Source organism: Mustela nivalis, assembly GCF_964662115.1.
Source record: "Mustela nivalis genome assembly, chromosome: 7".
Taxonomy (NCBI): Eukaryota; Metazoa; Chordata; class Mammalia; order Carnivora; family Mustelidae; genus Mustela; species Mustela nivalis.
In genome coordinates, this window is record NC_139026.1 from 89,494,142 (window position 1) to 89,508,517 (window position 14,376).

Here is a 14,376-nt window from a genome sequence, read left to right on the forward strand (position 1 = left end):
TCAAATAAATTAGTAAAATCTTTTTTTTTTAAGATTTTATTTACTTATTTGACACAGAGTGAGAGAGCACAAGCAGGGGGAGAAGCAGGCTCCCCGCTGAGCAAGGAGCCCTGATGTAGGTAGGACTCGATCCCAGGACTCCCGGGATCATGACCTGAGCCTAAGGCAAATGCTTAACTGACAGAGCCACCCAGGTGTCCCATAGGAAGTTCTTAAACAAGACCCAAAGGCACAAAGCATAAAGAGAAATCTTAATGAATTTAACCACATCAAAATTCCGGATTTTTTTAAAAAGATTTTATTTATTTATTTGAAAGAGAGAGGAAGGAAGCACGAGCAGGGGGAGGGGCAGAGGGCAAAGCAGGCTCTCCACTGAGCAAGGAGCCCACTGCTTCGGGCCTCCATCCCAGAACCCAGGGGTCATGACCTGAGCCAAAGCCAGACACTTAACCAACAGAGCCACTCAGGTGTACCCAAAGCCAGGATTTCTTTCAGTGAAACTCACCACAGATAAAGCTAACAGAAATATACATAGTACAGTTGCAACGTCTAAAACCCATTTGAAGGGCACCTGGGTGGCTCAGTCGTTAAGCGTCTGCCTTCAGTTCAGGTCATGATCCCAGGGTCCTGAGATCGAGCTTCACATCGGGCTCCCCACTCAGCAGGAAGCCTACTTCTCCCTCTCCCACTCCTCCTGCTTATGTTCCCTCTCTCCCTGTGTCTCTGTCAAATAAATAAATAAAATCTAAAAAAAAAGGAGAAAAAAAAATCTGATGTATGCGTACAATGGAACTTTATGCAGCAGGAAGAGGAGGGGAGAAAGAAAGAAAGATAAAGGATATGCTCCTATGTCATTTATCAAGAGAGCAACGATTTTCCCAGGAGCCTTACTTAGACTACCGATTGCATTTCACTGGCCAAAACTGTGTTCCTCCACCAGACACGGTCATACTTAACTAAAACATGACTAGAGAGAAGGGGGTCACAGATAGGGGTTGTGTCCTCTAATTAGTGATGTCTAACACATAATCTGGTAGATTTCTTCTAATTGTTGAAAGAATTACATAGCATGCATTCATCACATTTTACTGTGATGGCTAGAGGGACAGTAGCCATCTTGTGGCCATGAGGAAAAGTCAAGAGGCTCCCAGAGAAGGCCCTGCCATCATCAGTTTATATCAACAACAGCTTATCCCTGAACTTCTTAATCTTGTGTGAAGAATAAACCCCTATTTGGTTAAGCCACTTGTGGCCGTTAGGGCTCAACAGTAGGCAACAGAAATAGATGTGGCCAGTTTAGATGTAAAGGAATAGAGAAACAGGTTCTAGGTTCAGAAACAACTCCCAGCTTTGAGAAGCACATGACTTCTGCCTGTGATCGGGAAGCAACAGTCATTACTAGAGGAAGCTGATGAATCAGGAAGCTCCTCACCAGAGCCCCACTGCATCTGTCCTGCTCTGTGACAGTAAAACACATGTCCCGTGGTATTTAGCTCTGTTCCAGATTTATGTCTTGCACAAGAGCAGAACCTAAATCACGGATTCCTGGCTCAAGGGAATCGAGGAAGTGTCGTTTTGGTTTTCCAGCTTCTGTAGTTCAGAAGAAACATGAAAAGGAGTTTTGGATCAATGTTGGCAGCCACCAAACCAAGGAGACCAGCTTTCGGTTACTTAAACCAAAGACACTCCCCACAGATACACTTCATAGAAAGTAACGAGGAGCCATCTCCAAAAAAGCATGGTGTGAAAAAAAAACAAAAAAAACCAGAATGAGGTCTGTCACACAGTTCTAGGGTGCAGGTTAAAACATACATAAACCACATAGAGGAGGGGAGGGAAAAATAAAATAAGACTGAAATCAGAGAGGGAGACAAACCATAAGAAACTCTTAACTCTAGGGAACAAATTGACGGTTGCTGGTGGGGAGGTAGAGGGGAGGAAGTGATGACTAACTGGGTTATGGACATTGGGAAGGGCACTTCACGTAATGAGCACTGGGTGTTGTGTGTAGAGGGTGAATCACTAAACTCTACCTCTGAAACTAATTTAAAAAACATACATAAACCAATACTACCTTTTTTTTAAAAAGAAAAGATTTTATTTATTTGACAGAGAGAGAAATCACAAGTAGGCAAAGAGGCAGGCAGAGAGAGAGGGGGAAGCAGGTTCCCTGCTGAGCAGAGAGCTCCATGTGGGGCTCGATCCCAGAACCCCCAGACCATGACCCAAGCAGAAGGCAGAGGCTTAACTCACTGAGGCACCCAGGCGCCCCAATAAAATACCTTTTTAAATGCAGTTTACATTTTCAAGAATATATACATGCCAATTGATAAAGGGAAAGCAGGAGCATAATAGGCTGTGGGGGATCTGTGAAGAAAGAGATAAATAAAGTAAAATAAAAAAGTTCTCGTACGGGCTGATGGTGGGAGTAATATAAACAGATGACCACGGTTGGCTCCGTTTTCTACACCTGAGGTCCAAAACTGACCCGTTACATTTAATATTTAGTTTTAATTTACTTTAAAGAATGGTTCAAAAATTATTAATACATAATTGTAAATAATGTAATTCAATTATTGTAATTTTTTTTAAAGACTTTATTTATTTGACAGAGAGAGATGACAGTAGACAGAGAGGCAGGCCGAGAGAGAGAGAGAGAGAGAGAGAGAGAGAGAGAGAAGCAGGTTCCCTGCTGAGCAGAGAGCCAGGGGCTTAACCCACTGAGCCACCCAGGCTCCCCCAATTATTGTAATTTTAATGCAATCTAAATATTCCATACTGAATTTACCATATCAAAACTAGTCCATGAAACTTACTATACCATAATTCTGTCCTCCTAATTAGACAATTCTTTATATTTTACTTTCCTCAGAACCTCAAAAAAAGAAAAAAAGGCCAGGTAACCTCCAGAGCCCCACCTCCCCCAGTTCCAGCCCCTGTTCATCGCGATGTCTGCACTCGAACCCTCTCCTTCCACCACTCCGGCTCCGCGGAAGGGAAAGAGACTTCAGGCTTACGCGGCTGGGTAGGGACCCCTCACGACCCTCCAGCCTCGGAAAGTTCTGCTACGGGTTCGGGAGGTGGAAGGTGAGCACATTTTGGCGGGGCGGGGTCTTACCCAGAGCCTCCTCCGCGGGGGAGGAGCCTCCTTGATTTGGCCACGCCCACTCAGGGGCGGGCTCTCTGGCCGGTCCTGGTCTCTGGGAGAGGAGGGCACCCGCCCCTCCCGGTCCCCCCTCCCCCCCGCCCCATTCCCGTCCGCTACTGACCCGGCTTGATCCAGCTCAGCTCCGGGGTGTTTGCAGCAGCTCTTTCCCTAAGTCCAGCCATCTGTTACCTGCCTTGCTTCCTGGGGAGAGCGAGTCCTCCTCCCGCTGCTCTGGAGATCCCGCGTGTGTGCCCCCGGGCCGCTGCGGGCCCCGGCAATGACTACCTCCTAGGGAGCCTCCACACCTGGGTAAGGTCCCGTGGGAAAGAGAAGACCGCCCCTCTCCTTGACTCTCACTGGGATCCTCACAGCGAACCACTTCTGCCCTCTTAGGGCTCCTGCACACAGTTTGTCTTCTCCTAAGTTGGGTGGGGTGCTGGGACCCTTCCCTGGCGTACAGGGAGAACTGTTCCCCTCCGTTCTGTGTTACAGGTGCCAGCTGCGTGAGGCTGAGGAACGGGCGTTCTTGCCCCCACCCCCCCGCGCCCCAACTGGAAGAGGAAGAGCCGGAGTTGCCCAGGGGTGGGCTGGGCATGTCTGAGTCTTCATCCTGCCCCACCAGCCAGGAGACCCCTGCCCCAGGCTGTAGGCTGGGGGCCTTGTACTGGGGCTGTGTCCGCAATGACCCTGTCCAGCTTCAAGCCACGTTGGATGGTGGGGTCTCCCCAGAAGAAGCCACCCAGGTGGATGGCAACGGGAGGGTGAGCTACCTCAGGTGTTTCCCAGTGCAGCTAGAGCAACCCTATGTCCTTGCCACAGGACATTTATCCAGTGCCTGGATCCGTGGGAGGAAGGGAGGGGTCGAGGGTAGGTCTAAACAGAGGCTAAACAAGATGGATGTGGGTTTAGAGGGCACAGGGGCTCCAAGGAGATCCTGGAAAAAAGCGCAGGGGCTGAGCTGCTCCTCCCCCAGACAGGTCTCATGGTTGCCTGCTACCGAGGCTTCGAGACTGTTGTGGCTCTGCTCAGCCGCTGCCCTTTCCTCGATGTGAACCAGCAGGATAAAGAAGGGGACACTGCCCTCATGCTGGCTGCCCAAGCAGGTGAGAGACTGTTAACCTTACCATCCACCAGTTTCCCCCACTTCAGACAGGGTCACAATCCCATACTTTTTGTATTGTGTTCTTCCACCGCAAAGACTGTTGTGTTTGGTGGAGGGTGAGTTTGGGGCTTCATCACCCTCTTTGGGGAGAGCTAAGCTCTGTCCTTGGTACTCTGCAGGCCATGTGCCTCTGGTGAGTCTTCTGCTCAACTATTACCCGGGCCTGGACCTGGAGCGCCGAGACCAGCGTGGGCTAACAGCACTGATGAAGGCTGCTGTGCGGAACCGTTCGGAATGCGTGGCTGCCCTCCTCATGGCAGGTGCATGGGGCCTGGACCGGGACTTGTGACAACCAGTTCCTCCCCAAGCCTTCCAGCCTGACGCTTAGTCAGCCGTGTAGTTACAGAGAGAAGAGAGGTGGATACGGAGGATCAATCTAGGCCGACTTCCTGGAGGAGGGGAGTGTGCTTGAGTTTCTCAGAATCAACGAAGTCTAGCTATTGATGTCTCTGTTTTTTTTTTTTATCTGTTTTTTTTTTTTATAAGTTAAGATTTTTATTTATTTGACAGAGAGAGATCACAAGTAGGCAGAGAGGCAGGCAGAAAGAGAGAAGCAGGTTCCCCACCGAGCAGAGAGCCCGACGTGGGGCTGGATCCCAGGACCCTGGGATCACGACCTGAGCCGAAGGCGGAGGCTTAACTCACTGAGCCACCCAGACGCCCCTTGATGTCTCTGTTTACATTGTGAATGTTGGTCTCAGAAAAGAAAGCTTGGGAGGAAAACCTAGACCAGCTAGAAAAACAAAAAATGCTGATATCTGGAACCAGACTGTTGGGTTCTAGTTTTGGCTCAGCCACTAGCTGAGTGACCCTGGGCAGAAGCCTTCTCTCTCCGGGACTTACCAGTATAAAGAGGGTGTTGGTTTTCTCTGGGATGACTTCTGTCTCTGACAAGCCAGGGTTTCAGGGACACGATGATATGTAGTTGAGGCGTGTGGCTGAGTGGAGTTGTTCTGGGATAAAGTTCACACTGCTCATGAAGTCTTGGGCCTCCACTATTTCTTCAGGTGGGATTACCATCTGTTGGTCACCGTGGGGACCCCTGGCCTCCAACTCTTCCTTTCCCTACCCCATCTGACTGTGTTTGGGGTGAGAAGGGAGAAAACTCTGCAACCTCCTTTTACCCCAAAATGACTGTTATCCCCCCAGCCCAGATTAGAGGGGTGTGGTGATGAGAAGAATGAGGAGTGGGGGCCCATAGGACCCCCCTCCACTTGCCCAGCATTTGCCACTCAGGCCTCCCTTGTCCTGGGCGACCTGCCCACCATCTGTTCCTCGGCTCCTTACAGGTTTACAGGCCCCTCCACCAGGTCTCTCTGAAGTCTTTTTTACTCTCTGGACTTCACTGTTTTTCTTCTTTAGTCTTTTTTTTTTTTTTTTAAGGATTTTATTTATTTCGGGGAGAAAGAGCACAAGCAAGGGGAGTGGCAGGGAGGGAGAAGCAGGCTCTCACTGAGCAAGGAGCCCCATACGGGACTCAATCCTTAGACTCTAGTATCATGACCTGAGCTGCTGCCCAGGCACCCCTTCTTCTTTAGTCTTAAACAGGAGATTGGGCTCTGGGGCTGATACTGTCCTGAGGCTGTAGCTGGTCACAGCTCCCAGATTCCAGCTGCAGAAGGAGGGGCCTCTGTGGTTTGTAATCCTCCCTAAAATCAGTCCCAGGGCTAAAGAATCCGCCCTTCTGCAAGTCACCAGTCCCTGTCCCATCCCATGTCACTCCTGTGCCCCCTCCCAGGTGCTGACCTGACAGCGGTGGATCCTCTTCGGGGCAAGACGGCCCTAGAATGGGCACTGCTGACCGACAGCTTCGACACTGTGCAGAGGATCCGGGCGCTGCTGCGGCGCCCCCAAATAGAGCAGCTGAGCCAGCATTACCAGCCCGAGTGGCCAGCCTTGCCTGGGCTCGTGGCTCAGGCCCAGGCCCAGGCCCAGGCTACCCCATCTCTCCTAGAGCGACTGCAGGCCACTTTGAGCCTCCCCTTTGCCCAGTCTCCTCAGGAGGGGGGTGTCCTGGACCACCTCGTGACCATCACCACCAGCCTGGCCAGTCCCTTCCTCACCACAGCCTGCCATACCCTGTGCCCTGACCGGCCACCTGCGCTGGGCACCCGAAGCAAGTCTGTGCCAGAGCTGCTAGGCACTGCCCCACCCCCTCCCCCAGCCCCCCAACCCCCCCAGGTAGTCCCTGGCTCCCGGGTCCTCATCCCCTACCAGAGCCGTCAGGGTGTGCTGAGTATGTGCCCTCAGTGGCTACAGCCCAGGGACAGTAGTAGCCCCAGGCCCCCAAACCCCAAGATCCGCCTCTCCAAGGCACCCTCATCTTACACACAGTACAAGCCAGAGCCCAGGCGCAGAGAGAATCAAAGCCTAGCCCTTCCTGTCTGGAGATACCAGGAGCTCAGGATGGAGAGGAAGAGGAGGGAGGAGGAGGAGGGTAGGTGAGCACAGAATTAGAGGAAGATGGATGAGGCCAGGCTGAGAACAGGTGATCAGGTCCCTCCCTAAGGCTCCTTCACCCTCTAGAGCCCTTTCTGCTTTCCCATTGCTCTCTGTACAAATGCTTCTGCGCTCTCCTTGAGAGGTTATTCATATGGCATTGTTTGCAATCATCAGAGTGAAAACAACCTAAGTGTCCATCAACTTAGCTAGGCAACTAGCTAAGTTCCTTATGGGTGTGATCATAGTACATCCATAGGATGTATTCTGCACAGTGGTAAAACAAAGTTAAGGAAGCTTTGTATGTTCTGATATGAAACTGTCTTCGAGATGTATTAAGTGTCAATAATCAAGGGGTGAAACAGCGTGAATGGCGTGCTACTGTTTGTCAAGGGAAAATGTGCACCGAGATAAACTTGACAGATACAAACGTATACTGAGTACCAGGGAGCATTTAACTACTTAGTGAATGAAGGAATGAAGGAGGAAAGGAAAAACCGTTACCTGACGGTGGAGAGAAAAATGCCTGAATAAGATTGGAAAGGCAAGTACAAAAAGGTTTAATTCCTACTTAGCAATAAAACCATCCCTTTTTTGTTCTGCCAGAGAAAAATAGTTTGCTATTTATCAGTCTTCAGCAGCTTAACCTCTTAACTTTATGTAAGGTCTGGACCCTAATAAAGAGTAAATAGTATGTCAGACAAAATTACTTTCCCTTGATGACCCATAGGTGGGGTTATTAGCCAATGATCTAAAATTGCTTGAAAAGGCACTTAGTAATTTTTTGTGTGTGTTATTTATAGTTTTTTTTTCTCACTTTTTTTTTTTAGATTTTATTTATTTATTTGACAGACAGAGATCACAAGTAGACAGAGAGAGAGGAAGGGAAGCAGGCTCCCCACTGAGCAGAGAGCCCGATGTGGGGCTTGATCCCAGGACCCTGGGATCATGACCCGAGCCGAAGGCAGAGGCATTAACCCACTGAGCCACCCAGGCGCCCCACTTTTTTTTTTTTTAAGATTCTATTTTTAAAGTAATCGCCACACCCAAGGTGGGACTCAAACTCATAACCCTGGGATCAAGAGTCACGTGCTCCTCCGACTGAGCCAGGCAGGCGCCCCTGGGTATTTTTTCTTAATGCATTTGCTTGTTTATTTGTAATAGTAAAAGCAACCATTTGCAAAGTGCTTACTATATACATTAATGTGTTTAACACTCCCAATAATCTTGTGAGGGTTTTATCTTTGAGGACACAGGACACTCAGAAGGGAAGGCATTACCTGGGGTCACACAGCTAGAAACTGGTAGAGATCAAGATTGAGAGCCAGCCATCTAGTTGTGGAGGCCAGGCTCTCCACTGGAGCCCTGCTGCCTCACTGGAACCTCACTGGGAAGAAACATGGTCGTTTGCTCAGCAAGATGACTGAGCAACTGACCCAGGGCAGAAGGGAAACTTTTCACTGAATATCTTTTTGAAACTTTTTACTTTTTTAAAAAAGATTTTATTTATTTGACACAGAGAGAGAAATCACAAGTAGCCAGAGAGGCAAGAAGAGAGAGAGGGGGAAGCAGGCTCCCTGCTGAGCAAGCCCTACACAGTTCTCAATCCCAGGACCCTGAGATTGACCTGAGCCACCCAGGCAGCCCGACTTTTTTTTTTTTTTTTAAGATTTTATTTATTTGACAGAGAGAGACACAGAGAGAGGGAACACAAGCAGGGGGAGTGGGAGAGGGAGAAGCAGGCTTCCTGCTTCAGCAGGGAGCCTGATGTGGGGCTCGATCCCAGGACCCTGGGATCATGACCTGAGCCGAAGGCAGACACCCAACAACTGAGCCACCCAGGTGCCCCGAAACTTTAGACTTTTTTAAAAAGCTTCATTTTTTACAACAGTTTGAGATTTACAGAAGAGTTGTGGCGATGGTGCAGAGTTCCCATACTCCACACTCAGTGACCTCTTGTCAACATGCATATAGTACATGCATTACAATTAGTGAACCAATATTAATTAATGCATTATTACTAAAGTCAAAACTTGTTTCAGATTTCCTTAGATTTTTCCCTGATGTCCCTTTTTATTTATTTATTTATTTATTTATTTTTAAAGATTTTATTTATTTGACAGAAATCACAAGCAGGCAGAGAGGCAGGCAGAGAGAGAGAGGAAAGCAGTCTCCTTGCTGAGCAGAGAGCCTGATGCGGGGCTCGAACTCAGGACCCTGAGATCATGACCTGAGCTGAAGGCAGTGGCTTTAACCCGCTGAGCCACCCAGGCGCCCCTGATGTCCCTTTTCTGTCCAGAATTCCATCCACAATATCATATAACATTTAGTTGTCATGCCTTTGTAGATTCCTCTTGACTATAATGACTTGTCTAATTTTCCTTGTTTCTGATGACCGTGACGATTTTGAGGAGTACTGATCAGGTGTTTTGTAGAATATTCCTCAACTGGGATTTATTTGATGTTTTTCTCATGATGAGACTGGGGTTATTGGCTTTCAGGAGGAAGACCACAGAGGTGACATGCCATTCCCATCACATTCCATGAAGGGTACGTGCTGTGAACATCATGGTTGAGGGAACCTCGATCACCTGGCTGAAGTAGGGTTTCTCAGGTTTCTCCCTGTGATCTTTCTCTTCCCCCTTCCTAGATCATGCTCTTTGGAAGGAAGTCATTACATGAAGCCCACAATGAAGAAGTGGGGTGTTACATTCCAACTTCTTGGGGGTGGAGTATCCACATAAATTACTCAGAATTGTTCTGCACAGAACATTTTGACTTTTTAGTCATGTATTACTAGATTTTGAAAAATTAAAAAATAAACCTGTTCTTTGAATAGGGAGAGCATGGAGACACACACTGAGGTGAGAGCGACTATTTGGGTTAGACGGTGTGTGATTTCTTTATGTTTTCTTTATGTTTTGTTTTGTTTCTTTTTTAAGGATTTGTTTATGTACTTGAAATGGAGGGTGCCTGGGTGGCTCAGTGGGTTAAGCCGCTGCCTTTGGCTCAGGTCATGATCTCAGGGTCTTGGGATCGAGGCCCGCATCGGGCTCTCTGCTCAGCAGGGAGCCTGCTTCCCTCTCTCTCTCTCTGCCTGCCTCTCCATCTACTTGTGATTTCTCTCTGTTAAATAAATAAATAAAATCTTTAAAAAAAAAAAAAAAGAAAAAAGAAATGGAGCATGCGAGCATGAGTCGGGGAGGGACACAGAGAGAGGGAGAGAGAGAGAAGCGGACTCCTGCTGAGCATGGAGCCCACTGTGACATGGGGCTCGATCCCAGGACCCTGAGATCATGACCCGAGCTGCAACTGAGTCAGCAGCTCAGTTGACTGAGCCACCCAGACTTCCCTTTGCGGGAGGCTTCTGAAGGCAACTATGGTGGATTGGACTAGATTCCAGGCTGATTTACCATTTCCTACCTGTGATTAAGACACTTAATTTCTTCTTGCCTCTGTTTTCTCATCTGTTCATGGGGGGGAAGACAGAATTTTGGGAAAAATCCATTAGAAAATGTGGGTTAAGAGGCCCCATTAAACTGTAAAGTGCTACCAAGGTTTGAGGTACTGTGGAAGGGTCCTGGGGGACTGAGTTTGACTGAGCTATTTCTGGGCCTCCGGGATGGAGCTGGGGTCCTTTCCTCCCATCGAAGATGGAAAGAAACTACCTCTGCCAGCTTGGAACAGTGTGGTGGTTACACGCTTCAGACTGGGAGATGGCTGGTGACCTTGGGCAAGTCATTGAGCCTGTCTGAGCCTCCAGGCTCTCACACACACCATGGAGGTGACACTAACATGTCAGCACGGGGCCGCTGAGAGAATTCAGCCAGCTGGAACTGTCCTAGCCTTAGCATCACCATTGCCCTATTGAATCCTCATGACCTTCCTATTTTATAGTCAAGGGAACAGACTATGATTAAGGGACTTGCGCAAGGTCACCAACTGATAGAGGAGAAGTGGCACTCGGAGCTCACGTCTGTGGACCCTGGAGTCTGTTTCCTTTCCACAGCGGCACATGGCCTCTGCCCACGGCCCGGCTGCCTAGGCTTTCTGAGCCTCTCCCTGCCACGTCTAACCAGCCTGAGTTGACCTAGGGCACAGGGGTGACGTCAGCATCTTCAGGACCAGAGAACTAACCCTCTGTGCTCACTTTCCCTCCTGGCCAGCATGGGCTGGATCTGGGCTGGGGGCTTCCACAAGCAGGCAGTCATCCTCCCACAGAAGCAGCCTCTTCACCTTGGAGCCCCACCATCGGTCCCCAGCCATCCTGGGGCAGCTCTCGTCCCAGGTCTGCAGTCCCACAAGTACCCCGCCCAGGCCAAGCAAGCCTTTTGTCCCGAATCCTCTAACAGCTTCTGACAGCCTTTCAGGCTTCCAGAGAGGAAAGACACCGATGGGAGCTGCTCTGCTTGTGCCGCCCAAACATCCCAGCTTCACCACCAACATCCCAGCTTCTTCCCATGCCAGCCCAGCTCCTGTAGCCCGGCATGGAGTCCCCGTCAGCGGAGGCCGGGGAACCCAGGACCAGGTTCCTGACTGTGCAGAGCATGGCCCTGCAAAAGCACCCTGCTCAGGCCAACTCCTGACTTTGGATCCTGGCTCTGCTTCTGACCATCTCCATGACCCAGGCCCACTCCCAGCCTCAGTCTCCTAATTTGTAACATTCAGCCGTGATAGTATATGATCTTTACTTCTCAGGGTTGTCCTGCAGCCTAAACAGGGGGTGGGCTATGTGGGCACTGAGTGTGGCCCTGCCTGACAGTCAGCAGCCCCATCAACAACAGGTTTTATGACTGGGCTGATCTGCAAGGGCTGTGGCCAAAGGGGTGGCTCTGGGGAGAAGGCCAGTGGGACATGTCCTGGGAACCCCGTGGCATCCCCCCATGACCCCAGGATGCTACTCTGGTGGGCCTTGAAGTGGAGACATGCTTATCCCAGACAGCCTTCTCAGAGCCGATCCTGGAAACTCTTCCCCCTTCCCCCCGGGGCACTCTTGGCCCACTGCCTGTCCCTACAGCACTTACAGCAGCCAGCCTGCTCCCTGCATGTGCCTGTGCACCCTCACCCTGCCCAACAGGGGCTCCTACAAAAGGGACTGAAGTGTTGGCTTTTCGGACACACTGGGATGTCAGCCAGCCTTGTGAGGACTCCTGGGACAGCCTCCCCTCTGTCCTGCATGGGCCGAACCTGGGTCTGTCTCCCCAGTTCCTGGCTCTGCACCTAGCCCCGTACAGGTGTAATGAATGTGTGTACATAAGAACTAAGTTCAGGCTCCACCAAAGTCTGGGATGCTTAGAGCACCCTTTGTTATTGCCTTTCTCTTTATAGGGACTGTCCTGGTCTAAGAGCCAGTGTCCCCAGTCATCCCAGGGCACACCCCCAGAGAAGTCCTGCTGGGCCAAGCAAGACAAGGCAAGGGAGTACATATATGTAGGGAGGACAGAGGGACAGGTGGAGACTCATTGGTTCATGGTCCCTTTCTTCTAAGCTGGGGCACCTGGACAGGATTCCCTCCCCTCCAGCAGTCATACTTCCCAAATGGTTGGAACCATCCGTGCATCTTCCATTCCCCACACTTTCTTCCCCATTCCCCACCCATTCCTGTCCCTGGCCTCTAAGTACACTTCTGCCGTCAGATTTCCGCTGGCCTCCCTGTCAAACCCACCTGGCCAGGGTTCCTGCAGACAATCGGAGCCGTTCCCTTCTCTCCTTTTCCTCAGAGGGACCCTGGCTGTTCATGGTTAAAGAAGGTACCACATCCGTAGGAGGACTGACTGGAGAGCAAGGCTTGGAGTTGGAGGGACTGTGCAGCCTGGATTGGTCACACGGGCAATGTCATGTGCCAACACACCACCAGCCCAGGTCCCATAGGGCCCTGCAGTTCCCCGGGCTCAGAAGTATACACAGGCCCACTGCCCCTCCCCCAAAAAGGACACATAAACCCACCCCGTCACAGGGACACAAAGACTCAGACCCAAGGACTGGGAAAAGTAAAGACAGGGCTCCCTGTCCCTGGGGTGCCATCCCGCCCCTCCCCCAGCCCTGCTGCTCCCCAGCACTCCCCATTCCCCAGCTGTCCAGCTCCAGGCATTGCCCCTTGGACTGTGCTCTGAGCTGTAGACTGTCCAGCTCTTTGGAGTGGGAGTTGGTGGGGGGAAGAGGGCCAAGGCTTACCCTCGAGGTCACCCTTAGACCTCGCTGAAAAGCCGTGGTCCCTTGGAGGAGGAGAGAGGGGAGCAGGTCAAAACCTAAATCTTGCTTGGTGGTTATTTACTTCAGACCCGCCTTGGAGACCTCCCGACCTCTGTTTCCTACATCCGTGCCCCTGATCTGCTGTGGGGGAATTTGGGGCAGAGGTCTGTGGGTGAGGAGGTCCAGGGATCCAGAGCTTGCTGACGGCCGTCCATACCAGAGCCAAAGGCAGCTGTCCGGGGCTGCAAGGCCAGAGCCCGGGCACGGATGCCGGAGGGGTGGGAAAGGGGCAGGATTTATGGCATTTCCCCTCCAGCTGGAAACAAAGGCAGATTCCTGTGTCCAGTTCCAGCAATCCGGTCCCACCCACCCGAGTGACTGGAGCTTAAGGAAATCCCGCTGGCCTGTGGCCTCACCCAGCCACCCAGACCCTCTTTCGAACAATCTCTCCCAGCTGGGGCTATAACCAGCTCGCAAATTCTGGGGACCCCCTCCTTGTCCAAATACCAAGCCCTTCCCATTGGGGATAGTCCCTTTAACCCCTCAGACTCTGTCCTCAGGCAACAAGGGTCCCCTTGGCACCATCCAGGAGCCTCCCAGACCCGCAACCCCTTGCCGGGCAACTCTGCCCACCCTTGCCCTACAAATTTGGGATCTGCTTTTCTTTAGAGTGAAGAGTCTTGATGACTCTATGAACTCCCATGCCATCCTAAATGCTCAGCCCGACCTTCCAAGCATCTTGGAAAGGCGAGGAGCGGATGAACCCACCTAGGGGACATCCTGGAGGAGCTGGAGAGGAAGAGGAAGGTGACTCGGTGGCTCCAAGTCTGGCAATCTGGCCCCTGCCTGCCAGCCTCTTCCTGGAGGGCTGGGCAGGCTCTGGCTGCTGTGCCCTCCCCAGACCTTAGCACCAGCCATGTCTCCTTTCCTTTTGTTTTGTTAACAAAACAAAAACAAATAAATGGCCTACATTCCAAAGCTTTAAATTAAGGGCAGAGGATGCCTGGGTGGCTCAGTTGGTCAAGTTGGAGGACTCTTGATCTCAGGGTCATGAGTTCAGTCCCCATGTTGGGTGTAGAGAGTTCTTAAAAATAAAATCTTAAAAAAAGAAATAATGCCTGAAGGTTTTAAATGTAGAAGCAGCCGAAAGACAAATATTGTACGGTGTCACTTAATCCAAACCAAGGCAAACTTACAGACACGGAGAACAGAAAAGTGGTTGCCAGTGCTGAGGACTGGGGAACTAGGGAGAGAGGTTGGTGAAAAGGTAAAAACTTGCAGCTAGAAGATGAATAAGGTCTGGGGATCTAATGTAAAATATCGTGACTATCCGTAGTTGAGAATACTGTCTTGTATAATTGAGATTACCTAATTGTGTAGAACTTAAATTCTTTCAATATTTTATTAATTTATTTGACAGAGAGAGAGAGAGAGC

The 14,376-nt window shown here is 50.5% G+C and overlaps 1 protein-coding gene across 3 annotated transcripts; it reads left to right on the forward strand.

Annotated features, from left to right (window-relative positions):
- Positions 1 to 3,297: 3,297 nt before the first annotated feature.
- ANKRD33 (ankyrin repeat domain 33) lies at positions 3,298 to 7,426 on the forward strand. 3 transcript variants are annotated; one of them, XM_082741413.1, is made up of 5 exons: positions 3,298 to 3,462; positions 3,713 to 3,909; positions 4,122 to 4,251; positions 4,430 to 4,570; positions 6,049 to 7,426. In XM_082741413.1, exons 2-5 carry the CDS (start codon positions 3,742 to 3,744, stop codon positions 6,753 to 6,755), a joined length of 1,146 nt encoding a protein of 381 aa, XP_082597539.1. In that variant the 5' UTR covers positions 3,298 to 3,462; positions 3,713 to 3,741; the 3' UTR covers positions 6,756 to 7,426. The 3 variants fall into 3 exon arrangements, with proteins under 3 accessions (XP_082597539.1, XP_082597538.1, XP_082597540.1); XM_082741412.1 differs by having other exon boundaries at positions 3,298 to 3,457; positions 3,641 to 3,909; XM_082741414.1 differs by lacking the exon at positions 3,298 to 3,462 and having other exon boundaries at positions 3,825 to 3,909; positions 4,126 to 4,251.
- The last annotated feature ends 6,950 nt before the right edge of the window (positions 7,427 to 14,376 follow it).

Coding starts and splice junctions, on each gene's coding strand:
- ANKRD33 (XM_082741413.1), top strand. CDS start 3,742: ATGTCTGAGTCTTCATCCTGCCCCACCAGCCAGGAGACCCCTGCCCCA. Junction 3,910..4,121: donor AGGTGGATGGCAACGGGAGG/GTGAGCTACCTC, acceptor CTCCTCCCCCAG/ACAGGTCTCATGGTTGCCTG. Junction 4,252..4,429: donor CATGCTGGCTGCCCAAGCAG/GTGAGAGACTGT, acceptor GGTACTCTGCAG/GCCATGTGCCTCTGGTGAGT.